The 16,994-nt window shown below is 48.0% G+C and overlaps 1 protein-coding gene across 2 annotated transcripts in view; it reads right to left on the reverse strand.

Annotated features, from left to right (window-relative positions):
* Nucleotides 1-14,377, reverse strand: part of SLC44A2 (solute carrier family 44 member 2) — a 32,778-nt gene extending 18,401 nt beyond the window's left edge. The window contains exon 1 of one of the 2 annotated variants that reach the window (XM_027547736.1): nucleotides 14,257-14,377. In XM_027547736.1, coding sequence (XP_027403537.1) covers nucleotides 14,257-14,287 — 31 coding nt within the window. In that variant the 5' untranslated portion in view covers nucleotides 14,288-14,377. The remainder of the gene's footprint in view (nucleotides 1-14,256) is intronic. The other variant, XM_027547738.1, reaches the window with a different exon arrangement.
* Between the last annotated feature and the right edge of the window lie 2,617 nt (nucleotides 14,378-16,994).

Below are 16,994 nucleotides of genomic sequence, written 5' to 3' on the forward strand. Positions count from 1 at the left end.
CACGTAGGATCTAGTTCCCTGACCAGGGATCAAACCCAGGATCCCCGCATTGGGAGTGTGGAGCCTTAGCCACTGGACCGCAGGGAAAGTCCTGCTCCACCTCTTTCAACCTCAAACATCACCTCCTTAGAGAGGCTTTCTCTGATGATCCTCTCTAAACAGCATCCTTTCCCCCGCTCCTGTTACCCTGTTTTATTTTGTGTCTTACCACCTGCCACATCACTTATTTACACATGGACAGTTTACTGTCTCTCCCCATGGCTGTTGGCTGCACAAGGGCAAGGATTTCTGTTTTCTTCATAACACTGTCCCCAGCACTCAGCATTGCACCTGACACAGAACAGGCAGTCAGTCAGGATTTGTTCAATGAATAACCGCAATATACTATTCACGTATATATAGCTAATGCTGAAAATAAAAAATGCAGCTTAGAGTTTTCCAGAAGCATGTATTTTTAAAAATTAATTTGCATTAATTTTACACATAGAAGAACTGAATACATGATAAATATCCAGTGGGCAGGGAAAGGATGAATCAGTCAGTTGCCTTGACTATGCGTTAGGGAGAAAATAGTTAATTCCACTCTCACACCACGAAGCAAAACAAATTCCACACAGATTAACCATGCATACAAATATATAAAACTCAAAACTTCAAGTATGGTGGGAAGATGAAAGAGCATATTTCTACCATCTGAAAGCAGGTGAAACTGGTAAGGTGGGTGGGGAGAGAGAAAGGAGCACTGGAATTTTCTCATGTCAGCCAAATGGCAGCCTGATTGGCAGAGTGGAAACAGTCAGATAAGAACAGCTGGTGCTAGGACTTCCCTGGCAGTCCAGTGGCTAAGATTGCATACTTCCACTGCAGGGGTCACAGGTTCAATTCCTGGTCAGGGAACTAGGATCCCACAAGCCACCTGGCACAGCCAAAAAAAAAAAAAAAATAGGACTTCCCTGGTGGTCCAGTGGTTAAGAATCTGCCTTGCAATGCAAAGGACGTGGGTTCCATCCCTGGTCAGGGAACTAAGATCCCACATGCTGTGCAGCAACTAAGTCTGAGAGCCACAACTAGAGAGTCCATGAGTTACAAGGAATAGATCCAGCATGATACAAAGAAGATCCTGCATGCTGCAACTAAGACCTGAAGCAGCCAAAAAAAAAAATATATATATATATATATGTTGCTGTTCAGTGGCTCAGTCATGTCTGACTGTCTGTGACCCCATGGACGGTAGCCTGCCAGGTTCCTCTGTCCATAAAATTTTCCAAGCAAGAATACTGGATCAGATTGCCATTTCCTACTCCATGGGATCTTCCTGACTCAGGGATAGAACCTGCATTTCTTGCATCTCCTTCATTGGCAGGTTGATTCTTTACCACTAGTGCCATCCATATATATATATATATATAACCCACTTTACGGGGAGGAAGCAAGTGGTCAGTTCCTACTCCAGTTTTGAAGGGTGAGTGGGAGCCACTGAGGGTGTCTGAGCAGGAGCATTATGAGGGAGGGGAAGACGCATGGGCGGGCAAGTCTCAGCTCTCAGGGAAATCGGTAGCCATGGATGGGACAGGTGGGCTATGGCCTTGCAGTGTCAACTTGAGTTATCCTTCCATAAGACGGAATTAAAGATGCAGAGAGAGGCACCTGGTTTAGCCTTGGCTCAGGGCCTTGCTTTGTGGGTGGCTCAGGAAATAAAAAAAGGAACATGGGTACTGTGGGGCTTCCCCCATGGCTCAGCAGTAAAGAATCCACCTGCAAGGCAGGAAATGCAGGAGACATGGGTTCAGTCCTTGGATCAGGAAGATCCTCCGGAGAAGGAAATGGCAACCCACTCCAGTATTCTTGCCTGAAAAATTCCATGGACAGAGGACCCTGGTGGGCCACAGACCATGAGGTCACAAAGAGTCAGACGTAACATAAGCGACTAAGCACGCACAATTGGTATTGTCGTCTGATCTGTTCCATTAGCTCTTATTTTAACATTAGCCAAGTGGGGTGGAAGGAGGGGCAAGGCGAGTACTAATGGTTTGATAATTGAGCCTGGTTCAAACACTCCAGGACAAAAACTTGCTGAATCTTTGCAACGATGATGCAAGATAATATGAACAGTAGAATGCCCCAGTGCCTCCATATTACTGTGTGCCAGGCAGTCTTCGAAAACGTTACGTGGTGTACCTTGGATCACCCTTATAGCAATTCTGCGAGATTGATTCTGTCACTGCTCCCATTTGACAGACACAGAAACTGAGGCCCAGAGAAAAACAACACGCCAGTGGCCACAAAAATGACAAGCAACAGAGCTGGGCCACCCAGCTACCGAGTTAGTGTTTCCTTTGGACGCTGTAAGCAATTACCACCAACTTGGTGGCTCAAGACACAAATTTATGGGACATTCCTGGTGGTCTATTGGTTAAGACGTCACCTTCCAGTGCAGCGAGTACAGGTTTGATCCCTGGTTGGGCAGTTAGGACCCCACAGGCTTCACAGCCAAAAAAACCAAAACATAAAACAGAAGCAATATTGTAACAAATTTAATAAAGACTTTAAAAGTGATCCACATTTTTTGGATCATTTGTTTGTTTCTTCATTATTTGGATCATTTGTTTCATTTGTTTTGAAAACAAAACACACACAAATTTATTATCACAGTTCTAGAGATCAAGTGTTCAAAGTGCATCTCACTAAGCTAAAATCAAGGCGTTGGCCAGGCTATGTTCCTTCTGCAGTTTCTCAGAATCTGTTTCCTGGGCTCTTTCCAGCTTTTTGGCTCACATCCTCCTCCTCCATCCTCAAAGCCAGCATTCCCATCAAGCCTACATCTATTTCCATTGCTGCGGCTCCTCCTCTGACTCCCCTACCTCCATCTTTTCTTTATGAGGGCTCTTGTCCTTGGGCCCATTAGGATAACTGAGAATAATCTCCCCATCTCAAGATCCTAAACTTAATCCCATCTGCAAAATCCCTTTTGCTGTGAAAGGTAACACATTCATGTTGTTTTAGTTGCTCAGTCATGTCAGACTCTTTGTGACCCTATGTACTGTAGCCTGCCCAGACTGCTCTGGGCATGGGATTCTTCAGGCAAGAATACTAGAGTGGGTTGCCATTCCCTTCTCAAGGGGGATCTTCCTGGCCCAAGGATGGAACCCAAGTCTCCTGCATTGGCAAGCAGATTCTTTACCATTGAGCCACCGGGGAAGCCCACAGGGTTCCAGGAATTAGGACATGGACATCTTTGCATGTGTGCTAGGTTGCTTCAGATGTGTCTAACCCTTTGTGACCCCACGGACTATAGCCCATCAGACTCCACTATCCATGGGATTCTCCAGGCAAGAATACTAGAGAAGGTTGTCATTTCCTTTTCCAGGGGATCTTCCCCACCTCAGGGTTCTGGCATTGGCAGGTGGGTTCTTTACCACTAGCGCCACCTGGGAAGCCCATGGACATCTTCGGGGCGGGGGGTGGGGGGGATACTATTATTCTGTCTACTATGGCATCTTAACCATTTTTTTCACACTTTAAAAAGAATAATTTTTACTATCTTTTGGTTACACCATGCAGGATCTGCGTTCCCCAACCAGGGATTGAACCCAAGCCCCCTGTGGTGGAAGCATGGAGTCTTAACCACTGGACTGCCAGGGAAGTCCTCATGTCTTAACCATTTAGGACAGGAGTTGTCAAACCATCCGTCCCCCATTGTGCAAATCAGTCCACCATGTTTTCATATGGTTCAGGGCTAAGAACAGTCTTTCTGTTTTCAAGTGGCTGACAAACATCACAAGGAGACTACTTTGTCACATTAGATTTGAATATCAGCAGACTTTCCTGGTGGTATGGTGGATAAGAATCCATCTGCCAATGCAGGGGACACAAGTGTGATCCCTGGTCAGGGAAGACCTCACATGCCTCAGAGCACCCAAGCCCGAGTGCCACAACTACTGAGCCTGTGCTCTAGAGCCTGGCACCCACAACTACTGAAGCCCCCCACCTCTAAAGCCCTGACTCCGAAACAAGAGGAGCCATCACAATGAGAAGCCCGAACACAGCACAGAAGAGTAGCCCCCAGCGGTCACAATTAGAGAAAGCTCGAGAGCAGCTACAAACACCCAGCGCAACCAAAAGTAAAGAAAGAAAAAATTTAAAAATTAAAATGTCACCAACTATAAATCAAGTTTGCTTGGCACATGGCCATTCTCATTCGTTTTCATATGGTCAGTGGCTGCTTGCTTTCATGTTGTCTGTTATCTATGGCAGACTAGAGTAGCAGTCATAGATTGTATGTGAAAACATTCACTCTCTGGACCTTTACAGAAGTTCACTGCCCCCTGATCTCCAGGCCATGAACCAACAGGTGTTGGGCCCAAGTCTGTGCCAGTGTGTTGTGTGTGCTCTGCTTATAGTGGTAAACAGTGGCAATACAGATGGGGAAATTGACAAGCCCTTTCCTTTTGCAGTCCGCTGTTTTCCTGTGTGGAGAATGGGGCTCATACTTGCATTTGCTGGTAGGTGTTGCCAGGGCTTGATGCTCAGAAAGCACTTAGCAGGGGCTTCCCTGGTGGCTCAGTGGTAAAGAATCTACCTGCCAATGCAGGAGACACGGGTTCGATCTCTGATCCAGGAGGATCCCACATGTTGCAGAGCAACTAAGTCCATGCACCACAGCTACTGAAGCCCTCTTGGCTACAGGCCTGTGCTCCACAGCAAGAAAAGTCACTGCAATAAGAAGTCTCAGCACCACAACACAATGGTCCCCACCCACCACAACTAGAGAAGGCCCACGCAGTAATGAGGACCCAGGACAGCCAAAAATAACTAAAAAAATTTACATTAAAAAAAGAAAAGAAATGCTACCTAGGGACTTGTCTGGTGGTCCAGTGGTTAAGATTCTGAGCTTCCACTGCAGAGGGGTACAGATTCCATCTCTGGTCAGGGGACTAAAATCCCACATGCCACATGGCCCAAAAAAGTTGCTAACCAGGAATATGGTATCATTTGACAGAGGAGGCAAACAGAGGGCACGTGCTCAGACCACATAGCTGATGAGGGATGGAGCTCTGAATCAAACCGAGGCTCCTCTGGCTCCAACCCAGGCCTTTTGGGGGCACGTACTGGGAGAGGCAGAGCTAAAAATGCGACTGTGGTCGGGGAGAAGGCATGGGAAGTCAAACCGTTAGATCAGGCTCCGGGAGGAGAGGCGGCTGTTGGGTCCCTCCCTTGCTGGGCATGAGGGCCAGCCCACCCAGTTCTATGGGTGTAGGAGATAAGGGAACAGGCTGTCCAGCCACAATTCTAATGGTCAGGACATTAAGTGCCACCCAGCCCTTGTAGCTTCTGGAGACAAGCCAAGTCCCCAAGGCCTCCCCCACACAGCCCAGTCAGCCCTCCCCTGCCTTCCCAGAAACCTCTGCCTGGGTAATGGACATCCCAGCTGCCCAGACAAGTCCCCTTGACAAATATTTCAGGACAGCAGCTGGGTAGGAAAACTAGAAGTGATTCTACTGACCACAATGCTAGAGGCAAAAAACTGAGTGCCTACTGTGTGCTAGGCATCAAAACAGAAATTTCCTTCTAGGAACTCAGTTTATTATTCTATTTTATTTATTTATTTTTAGCTGTGCTGAGTCTTCGTTGCTGCATGGGCTTTTCTCTAGCTGCAGTGAGTGAGAGCTACTCTCTAGTTGCTATGGGCTTCTCATTTCGGTGGCTTCTCTTGTGGAGCACAGGCTTCAGTAGCTGTGGCTCCTGGGAACTCAACAGTTGTGACACACAGGTTGAGTTGCTCCTCAGTACGTGGGGTCTTCCCGGATCAGGGATGGAACCTGTGTCTCCTGCATTGACAGGTGAATTCTTTACCAGTGAGCCACCAGCGAAGCCTTAGGAACTCACGTACTCCTTATGATGAAGGACTTTCCTGGTGGCTCATTGGTTAAGACTTTGTACTTCCACTGCAGGGGATGTGGGTTCGATCCCTGATAGGGGAACTAGGATCCCACATGCCTTGTGGTCAAGAAAAAAAAAAAAAAATCCTTATAGCAAGGCTCTGAGGGCATGTGCTATGCTGTGCTTAGTTGCTCAATTGTCTCTGACTGTTTTGCGATCCCATGGACTGTACCCTGTCAGGCTTCTCTGATCGTGGGATTCTCCAGGCAAGACTACTGGAATGGGTTGCCCTGCCTTCCTCTGGGGGATCTTCCTGACCTGAGGGCATATTGCACGAGGAAGCAGAGACACAATGATGCTTTCTGACTTGTCTGAGGGACACAGAGCCAGCAGGAGCTGAAATTTTGAACTCTGCTCCTGATACCATGCTCTTCTTTTTTTCCCTTCAAACCTTTTTCAATTTTTTTTGGGGGGTCGCACCTCGAGGCTGGTGAGATCTTAGTTCCCTGACCAGGGAATAGAAACCAGGCCCTTGGCAGTAAAAATGTGGAGTCCTAACTATTGAGCCTCTGTGCTGTAACTACTGAAGCCTGTGCGCTTAGACCCTGTGCTCCATCCACAACAGTACCAAGCAATTCCCTCAATTTTTATTTTGTATTGGAGTATAGTTGATTTACAATGTTGTGTTAATTTTAGGCGTACAGCAGAGTGATTCAGTTGTACATGTATGGTTTAGTCGGCTAAGTCATGTCCGACTCTTTGCGACCCCATTGACTGTAGCCCGCCAGGTTCCTCTGCCCATGGGATTTCCCAGGCAAGAATACTGGAGTGGGTTGCATTTCCTTCTCCAGGGGATCTTCCCAACACAGGGATTGGACCTGCGTCTTCTGCATTGGCAGGTGGATTCTTTACCACTGAGCCACCAGGGAAGCCCTCAAGTCATGCTGTGCAGCTAAAAGCAACAGTAACAGCAGAAACAAACAGGGCTTCCCTGGTGGCTCAGTGGTGAAGAATCTGCCTGCCAATGCAGGAGACATGAGTTCAATCCCTGATTCAGGAGGATCCTACATGCTACGGAGCAACTGAGCCCGAGAGCCGAAACTACCAAGCCTGTGCTCTACAGCCCAGAAACTGCAACCAATGAGCCCATATGCCACAACTACTGAAATCTGAGCCCTAGAGCCTGTGTTCTGCAACAAAAGAAGCCGCTGCAGTGAGAAGCCCCTATACAGCAACTAGAGAAAAGCCCGTACAGCAACAAAGACCCAGCACAGCCGAAAAGAAATAAATAAAAACAAGCAAATGAAAACAGAGGCCCAACTCCTCCCACAGCCCACAAAGCCCTACACACTCTGCCCACTCCCTCTCTTCCTTCACCTCTTCCTATTCCACCCTTTTACCTATTCACTCCAGCCACAGGCCCTCCTGACAGCTCCTTCTAGACACAGGAGACATGACCCCGCCCCTGGGCCTTTGCACAAGCCTTGCCTACAGCCTGAGAAGTTCTACAGGGCTCCCTTACCTATGCCTCTAGTGACCTCTGAAGAGTGACCTGTTTCTATTTGAAGTTAAACCCTGCCTCCAGGCCCAATAGATCACTGCCCTCCTTCCTTCCTGATAAACTTTTCTCCAGAGCCCTTCTCTGAATGGAGAATTTTCTCCATTCATCTTAGTATCTTATCTGGGGGTCCCTTGACAAGGTCAAAGGAAATGGCAACCCACTCCAGTATTCTTGCCTGGAGAATCCCATGGACGGAGGAGCTTGGTGGGCTACAGTCCACGGGTCGCAAAGAGTCGGACAGGACTGAACGACTTCACGTTGACAAGGTCAGCTGGACAAGGGCTGGGTCTCCAGAGTCTAGGACAAAACCTGGCCCATGGTCCCTGCACAATAAATGTTTGCTGAAAGAAGTTAGGAACCAGTATGCTTATCAAGATTAAAAAAAAAAATTCAGGGAGCCTTTAGACTAAGAAAAATCACTCTTCCCTGGTGGTACAGTGGATTAGAACCCGTCTGCCAATGCAGGAGGCACAGGTTCGATCCCTGGTCCGGGAAGATCCCATGTGCCTCAGAGCCGTTAAGCCCAGTGCCACAACGACTGAGCCCACGTGCTGCAGCTACTGAAGCCTGTGCTCCGCAGCAGGAGAAGCTACCGCATTGAGAAGGCCACGCACCGCAACCAAGAGTAGTCCCCATCTGCTACAACTAGAGAAAGCCAGTGCGCAGCGATGAAGACCTAGCACAATTTTCTAAAAATAAATAAATCACTAAAAAATACAAAGGGAAAACCACTCTCCCTCTCACCCCTGGCCTAGAGCCATTACTTCCTCTCTGGGTGGCAGAGGGCAGTTCCTCTCACTGGTTTCCCTTCTGAACACTGTCCACAGGTCACATACCCAGGCAGATTTCTAGCTGTACAGTTCAGTTCAGTTCAGTCGCTCAGTCGTGTCTGACTCTTACTGACCCCATGAATCGCAGCACGCCAGGCCTCCCTGTCCATCACCAACTCCCGGAGTTCACTCAGACTCACGTCCATCGAGTCAGTGATGCCATCCAGCCATCTCATCCTCTGTCGTCCCCTTCTCCTCCTGCCCCCAATCCCTCCCAGCATCAGAGTCTTTTCCAATGAGTCAACTCTTCGCATGAGGTGGCCAAATTACTGGAGTTTCAGCTTTAGCATCATTCCTTCCAAAGAAATCCCAGGGCTGATCTCCTTCAGAATGGACTGGTTGGATCTCCTTGCAGTACAAGGGACTCTCAAGAGTCTTCTCCAACACCACAGTTCAAAAGCAGCAATTCTTCGGCGCTCAGCCTTCTTCACAGTCCAACTCTCACATCCATAGATGACCACTGGGAAAACCATAGCCTTGACCAGACGGACCTTTGTTGGCAAAGTAATGTCTCTGCTTTTGAATATAGGTTGGTCATAACTTTCCTTCCAAGGAGTAAGCATCTTTTAATTTCATGGCTGCAGTCACCATCTGCAGTGATTTTGGAGCCCAGAAAAATAAAGTCTGACATTGTTTCCACTGTTTCCCCATCTATTTCCCATGAAGTGATGGGACCGGATGCCATGATCTTTGTTTTCTGAATGTTGAGCTTTGAGCCAACTTTTTCACTCTCCACTTTCACTTTCATCAAGAGGCTTTTTAGTTTCTCTTCACTTTCTGCCATAAGAGTGGTGTCATCTGCATATCTGAGGTTATTGATATTTCTCCTGGCAATCTTGATTCCAGCCTGTGCTTCCTCCAGTCCAGCGTTTCTCATGATGTACTCTGCATAGAAGTTAAATAAGCAGGGTGACAATATACAGCCTTGACGTACTCCTTTTCCTATTTGGAACCAGTCTGTTGTTCCATGTCCAGTTCTAACTGTTGCTTCCTGACCTGCATACAGATTTCTCAAGAGGCAGGTCAGGTGGTCTGGTATTTCTAGCTGTACTTATCCCTAATTCTTCACTCCCCTCGTTTCCTTACGCACCCCAGTCCCCACTTTGCTGCTTCACAGCCTAACAGAATTAGACATTGTTTCCCCATCAGCAAGGTTAGACCTCCTTCATCTTACAAGGCAACATAGTAGCCCATTCTAGGAACAGTGCCTTTTCTCATGAAACCAGCCTGAGGAGCTTTAAAAAGATACAGATGCCACGCATACACACAGAAATAAACAGTCTAAGCTCTGGAAAGTCTTTCTGGCTGCCTTACCTCCCAGGCAAGGACAGTGAGCTGAGAGCATATGAAGAGTTCTTTCACTTCGAAACCTAAAACTTTCTGTGCGGTTGAGGGCTTATTTTTAATTTTCAGCCCTAGCCATCCCAGTAGAGAGAATACATTAATTTTCTTATATGAGTTTTAAATCCTATTTTAAAATAATTTTCCTTGGGACTTTCCTGGCGGTCCAGTAGTTAGGACTTGGCACTTTCACTGCAGGGGCCTAGGTTCTAGTCCCTGGTCAGTGAACTAAGATCCCACAGGTCACCTGGTGTGGTCAAAATAATGAAAATTCTTCTATTGGGGACTGACTGGGAAGGGGCAGGAGATAACTTCCTTATCAGGAAAGAAGGTTCTTATCAGAGATCTGCACATTTTTTCCTAAGGGTAAAGTGTTAAAGATTTTAGTCTTTTTGGTTAGTATATTGCCTTTCTCATATATTCTTCTTCTTTCAAGAACCACTTAAAAATATAAGATCCATACTTAGTCCTTGGGCTTCCCTTGTAGCTCAGTTGGTAAAGAATCTGCCTGCAAGGCAGGGTTTGATTCCTGGGTTGGGAAGATACCCTGGAGGAAATGGCAATTCACTCCAGTATTTTTTTTTTTTCCAATATTTATTTATTTATTTGGTTGTGCTGGCTTTTAGTTGCAGGATCTTTGATCTTCATTGCAACAGGCAGGATCTTTAGTTGGGGGCTTATGAACTCTTAGTTGCGGCATGTGGGATCTAGTTCCCTGACCAGGGATTGAACCCAGGCTTCCTAAACTGGGAACATGGAGTCTTAGCCACTGCACCACCAGAAAAGTCCCCCACTTCAGTATTCTTGCCTGGAGAATCCCATGGACAGAGAAGCCTATAGTCTATGGGGTCACAAGAGCTGGACACGACTTAGAGACCAAACCACCACCTTTCTTAGTCCATTGGCTTTACAAAAACAGGTGACAGTCAACAATATAAATAACAATACTTAACACTACTGAGCTGAACCCTTAAAAATGGTTTTGATTATAAATTTCATGCTATGTATTTTACCAAAAAAAATTTTTTTTGATTAATAATGATAAGCCTTCCTTGGGCATGAGGAGATTCTGGGAGATAGTCATATTTTCCACCTGATCTGGGTGCTGGTTACCTGTGAAGACTCCTGGAGCCTCATACATTTAGGATCTGTACCTTATTAGGTATGGATTTTCAACCACAATAAAATTTTAGGGAGTGCCCTGATGTCCTAGTGGTTAGGATTCAGTGCTGTCAGTGCCATGGCCCAATTTCAGTCCGTGGTCCGGGAACTGAGATCCTGCAAGCTGTAAACATGGCCCAAATATAAATAAATAAAAATAAAATTTCATCTTAAAAAAAAAGTTTAAAATAGTCCCCTTGATTTGTTCAATATAAAGGGTCCACCCACAAATACACAACTTATTGCAACCATCAACAACAATTAAGCAGGATTTCTAGGAACACGATGTAGAACAGGAACTCAGTGTAAAACACCTTTCATTCAACAAATATTTGTTGAGAACCTACTATGTGCTATGTGCCAGGCACCGTGGATACTTTCAAACCAAACAGACATGTCTTCCTGACTCATGAAGCTAGCTGACATTTTTGTAAAAAGGCATTTTAAAAAATCACTAAATAAAGAATTTGTATATAATTCCATGTGAAGTCCTAAGCCTAGACTCTGGAAGAAAACACAAGATTTTGTAACATGGATGCATGAAGGAAGTGTGAGGTGGGGGATGGAGAAGAGGAATATTTTTCTTAATAAAGCTTGCATCTTTTGTCTTTTGAACCACGTGAATGTCTTATCACTTCCTCCAAAAAAGTTGTAATTAACAATAACCTCTCCCCACAATATTTTTAAAAGCTCAGATGCCAGAGCCCTCCTACTGGCTGAGTTGAACTCTTTAGCGAATGGGGCCTTGGAATCTGCTTTTAAAACAAGTACCGTGAGCAGCCTTCACTGGCAGTCCAGTGGTCAAAACTCTGTGCTTCCAATGCAGGGGACATAGGTTCAATCCCTGGTCAGGGTACTAAAATCCCACCTGCCTTGCAGCACAGCCAAACAAAATAACAAACAAAAAAACAAGCACTGTGACTTCTTTCTCAGTCCCGCACCCCCATCAGAGTCTATTGTTTTAGGTTCTAGAATATTTTTCCATGCTGGTCATGTCAAGGGTGGGTTGGAAAGGATGGCAGTGAGCCTCGCTGACATCCGTCAGGGCCAAGAGCCATTTCCTGGCTTCCTCAGAGATGCTGCCTTCCTCTAGATATGATGTGTAATAGGGAGGAAGCTTTCTGTCCTGCCCAGTCTTATCTAAGTATATGTCCTGACAAAGAGGGCTGCTTCCACATCAGCTCCTAGAAAAATCCATGTCCTCAGGATCACCAGTCCCAGAGCCCTCCTGAGTGTCTCCAGATAACCAGGCACTGTGCAAAGCACTTTTCACCTGCCAGTACAGTTTGCCCAGCCCTACTGATGAAAATACCGAGTCTGAGAGAGGTCACCAATTCACCTCCAGCCGCACAGCTTGTATGTATCAGAACCAACCAGGATTTGAGCCTCTATCGGTCTGACATAACCTCCTAAATTCACAGTGACTGATAGGAAGACGCCAGAGTACAAGGGAAGTATAGGGGACCCACTCTTTCCAAAGCACAATTTCCCAAGGGAAATCTCCCTGTTTTCTGGCAGGGACTTCACAGGGCAGTCCGAGGACCCTAGATTTTTGGTTCTGATGAGAATGAATGACTTACAAACTAAGCAAGATATCCCCATCATCACACCCACCTTTTGCAGCCACTTCAAGGAGTCAAACCCTGTGGCCCCTCTGGAGGAGGTCCAGGCCTGGCTGCAAGACCTGTCTCTCATTCTGAAGTCTCCATCTCACACTTCCCTCGACTTCATAGAGAGAAATCATGAAGCAACTGTGTGGTTAATTTGCTGTTCCCTCTGCCTGGACCACACTTTGCTTAAATCTTCCCATGGCTGGCTCAATCTCCAGCCGTTGGTCACCTAAAATAATCCCAGATGATTCTGCCCCCAATACACATAAACACACACACACACACACACACTCAAAGACAGACACACACACACAATGTCCTGTTCATTGCCTCACAACGCATACAACAACCTAAAATTACTTATTTATTCAAGAATTTTTCCACTCCGTTCACTGCTGTATTCTGTGTCTAGACACTGCCTGAAAAAAGGATGCTCAATACATACTTGTCAATGGAATGTGTTTCTAATGCCCAGCACAAGGTCTGTTGGACACATAAGTCCCCTGTCTCTGGTGTGGTCCTGGCAGGTCTATGGCTGGCTCCCTTTGGCCAAATACCGGGTGAATCACATTATTGTCCCCTCTGTCCCCAGGCTCGCCTCCCAGAGACCAAAGATACCAAAGGTGCTGCCCACAGACAGGCAGGACCCCAGGTGGAGAATTCCAGATCAGAGAAAGCCAGCCACACCCAAGGGACACACAGCACTGGGCAGCCACGGGGTCTGGGCTTGGGCCAAAACCGAGAGTGAGGGGCCCCTCAGGAGGTCGGGGCTGCCCGCTTCAAGCAGGGAAGGGAGTGGCTGGGCAGTTGCCAGGCTCTTGGCTGGGCTGGGCAGGGACAGCCTGGTCTATCTGTCTGTCTTTGCAGCCTCTGAAGGCCGCAGTCCCTGAGGAGAGGGAGGCACAGCTCTTCTCGGCTTGTTTTTCTTGATTATTTTTAAGTGGTTTCCGGCCCCCTCCCCAAGGCCCTTGGGTCTCTCACAGTTTCCAGGAAGTTTCAGTTACACAAGAAGAGGTGGTTGAGCCCCTTTACCCCAGGGCAGTGCCACGTGGGGCGTGTGACCAGCTGGGCCCTGGGGACCCAAAAATGGAGAAGAGAAAAGAGAAACTGAGGACTACACACCCCTCCGTGGGAACCCGGGGAAGGGAAGCACCACAGGGCGTGGGTGGGGAGGAAGCCTCATCATTGCCCCGTCCCGCGGACTCAGAGGCTAAGGCCGCCCTCAGAGGTTGGCGGGAGCGGGTACCTGTCGCCGGGACCCCTTCCAAAGACGAGCAAGCCCCCTGGCCGCTGGCGCAGGGCGGGGAAAGTTTCTCAATTGTTTCCTGCTTCCTTCCTGCCCCTTCGCCGGTGGCGCCCCTATTTCCGCCCTTCCCAGACGGCGGGCGAGACCCTATGGGTTCCCATCCCAGGACTGGGTCCGCCGAGACCTGTCTCAGTTTCCCATCTGACCGAAAGCCCAGGACGGTTACTTCTAAGGGCGTGTGAGCAGGAGGAAGAAGTGGAGAAACGGAATTGGAAGAGGAGGAGGATCTGGGGGGAGGCTGGGGCCCTGGTCCTTTTCTGAGCCCCGATCGCCGTGCCTCCCCTCCCCCGCCCTGCATCCGAGCCGCCCAGATAACGGGACCTCCCCGAGCGGAGCATGCGCCATGCGTCCCCGCTGATCACCCGGAGGGGTAGCAGGGGCTCCCGAGAGGGGACGCGGGGCGACCAGGCGGGAGCAGGGGGTGTGGGCTCGGCGCAGAGCAGGATGCAAGGCCGGGAAGCAGGAGGAGGCCCTTAGCAGCAGCGCGTGTGTTTAAGATCTCAGATGTCCCTTTCCCAAGGCCCCCCAGCTCATCAGAAGCGGACGAGGGCCAGAGGCAACTCCTACCATAGGATCCGTCCTTCCGCTCGTCCACCATGGCCGCGGCGGGCGGGGAGGGGTGTCCGGGCCAGCGCGACCCCAGCCCGGCCGGGCTGGAGGCTCCGCGGGCTGCAGCTCCCCGCCCAGGGCCCGGCCCCGCCCCTCCCATAGGTCAGCCCCTCGCACTCCCACCAATGGGAGCCCCGAGAGCAAGGGGGCGGGACCCGGGGCGGGGCAGGGGCGGACTCGAGAAGGGGTGGGGCCCCAACCTTTGTTTTCCATCAGGGATCCTGCGAGACCCTCTTGGTCCCTTTAGTGGGCCAGGGGCAGATGTCATTCATGCAATCACCTATCCAACCATTCAGTCGCCAAATAGATACTGAGCATCAACTGTGCCAGTGAACAGACGAAAAGATGCATGTTTTTCATACATCAGATTGGCAAGAACTTTAAAGTCTGATAACATCAAGTGTGTAGTCAAAGCTATGCTTTTTCCACTAGTCGTGTATGGATGTGAGAGTTGGACCATCAAGAAGGCTGAGAGCCAAAGGATTGATGCTTTTGAACTGTGGTGTTGGAGAAGACTCTTGAGAGTCCCTTGGACTGCAAGGAGATCCAACCAGTCAATCCTAAAGGAAATCAACACTGACTATTCATTGGAAGGATTGTTGCTGAAGCTGAAGCTCCAATACTTTAGCCACCTGATGTGAAGAGCTGACTCGTTGGAAAAGACCCTGATGCTGGGAAAGATTGAGGGCAGGAGGAGAAGAGGACAAGATGGCTGGATAGCATCACAGACTCAATGGACATGAGTTTGAGCAAGCTCCCAGGGACCATGAAGGACAGGGAAGCCTGGCATCCATGGGGTCAAAAAGACACGACTGAGCGACAGCAACATCAAGGGAGATGATTTGATGCTGTGGGTCTGAATGTTCTCTAGCAAAAAGATTAAATCCAAACTGTGCTCACCCTGTACAATTCCTCTCTGTCACTGACCCTAGATAAACCATAGCATGTATGTGCACAGGCAGTTAGCGCCAGAAGGTATTACCTGCAGCTTTGAACATTCTTGTATAAAATGGGGGAGAATGTGTGTGTCCACCAGTAGAGCAGAGCATGCAAACCCAGCGGTGTGCTCACAGAAGTGGGCAGCATTAAACGGATACAAACAATGCAGTCGGGCTTCCTGGTGGCTCAAGTGGTTAAGAATCCACCTTGCAATGCAAGGGACACCCAGTTCAATCCCTGGTCCCGGAAGGTCCCACGTGTTTTGGAGCAGCTAATTCCGTGCACCACGACTACTGAGCCAGTGCTCTAGAGCCCTGGAACCACAACCACTGAGCCCACACGCTGCAACTGCTAAAGTCCGAGCATCTAGAGCCCGTGCTCTGCAACAAGAGAATCCACCTCATGTGAAGCCTGTGGGGGGCAACTAGAGAAAGGCTGCATGCAGCAGCCATGAACCAGCACAGTCAAAAATAGATAAATAGATCTAAAAAAAAAAAAAAGCAGCAAAGAAAAGGAAATAGGTCATCAGGGAAATGCAAATTAAAACTTGATAATACACAACTACACGCCCACCAGAATAGCTAAAACTCAAAAGACAGATGGTACCAAGTGTCGGTGAGTATCTGAAGCAAACGGTGGCTCTCCTACACTACTGGTGGGGGTGTAAAATGGCACAACCACTTGGGAAAAACCTGGTGGTTTCTTATAAATGAGCACCTACAGTATGATACACATATTCTACTCCTAAGTATTTACCCAAGAAAAATGAAACTGAAACCACTCACAAAAGAAAGACTAGACCTGCAAAAATGTGTATGCAAATGTTCACAGGAGCTCGGTAATAGCTTTGTTCATAATGGCCCCTAGCTTAAAGCAACCCAATGGTCCATACCCCAGAAGACTCCTCAGCAAGAAAAAGGAATGAATTATTATTGGAAAGTGCAACAGCATGGATGAATTTTTAAAAAGGGTGAGGGAGAGAGGCTTTCTTGGTGGCTCAGTGGTAAAGAATTCGTCTGCCAATGCAAGAGACACAGGTTCAATCTCCGGTCAGGGAATACCCCCACATGCTGTGAAGTGACAAAGCCTATGCACCTCAACTACTGAAGCTGTGTTCTAGAGCTGGGGAGCCACAACGACTGAGCCCATGTGCCCCAACTACTGAAGCCTGTGCGCCTAGAGCCCGTGTTCCACAACGAGAGAAGCCACCCATGCACCTCAAGTGGGGAGTAGCTCCTGCTTGCTACAACTAGAGAAAAGTCTGCACGGCAAAGAAGACCCAAAACAACCAAAAATAAATAGATGAATAAAATTATATGTATACATAATACACACACACACACACATATATAAAACCATTATGCCCCAGTGAAAAAGGCCAGAGACTTTACCATGAAGTCCTAGAACAGGCACAGCTAACCGACCTATGGCTACTGAACCTGGACCAGAGGTGGCCTTTGTGGTTGTTAGTGACTGGCAGAAAGGGTCAAAGGGTGACTTCCTGGGGAGGCAGAAACAGGATTGAGGTTTACCGGGTGGGTTCAGTTCTTCACAGTTACTTGACATTTGCCCTTTCTTAATAGATGTTACATTTTATTTTTATTTTTTTTAATTTTATTATATTTTTAAACTTTACAATATTGTATTAGCTTTGCCAAATATCGAAATGAGTCCGCCACAGGTATACCTGTGTTCCCCATCCTGAAGCCTCCTCCCTCCTCCCTCCCCATACCTTCGTGGAAAATATCTCAGCAGTT

The sequence above is a fragment of the Bos indicus x Bos taurus genome, chromosome 7 (assembly GCF_003369695.1).
Source record: "Bos indicus x Bos taurus breed Angus x Brahman F1 hybrid chromosome 7, Bos_hybrid_MaternalHap_v2.0, whole genome shotgun sequence".
Lineage (NCBI taxonomy): Eukaryota > Metazoa > Chordata > Mammalia > Artiodactyla > Bovidae > Bos > Bos indicus x Bos taurus.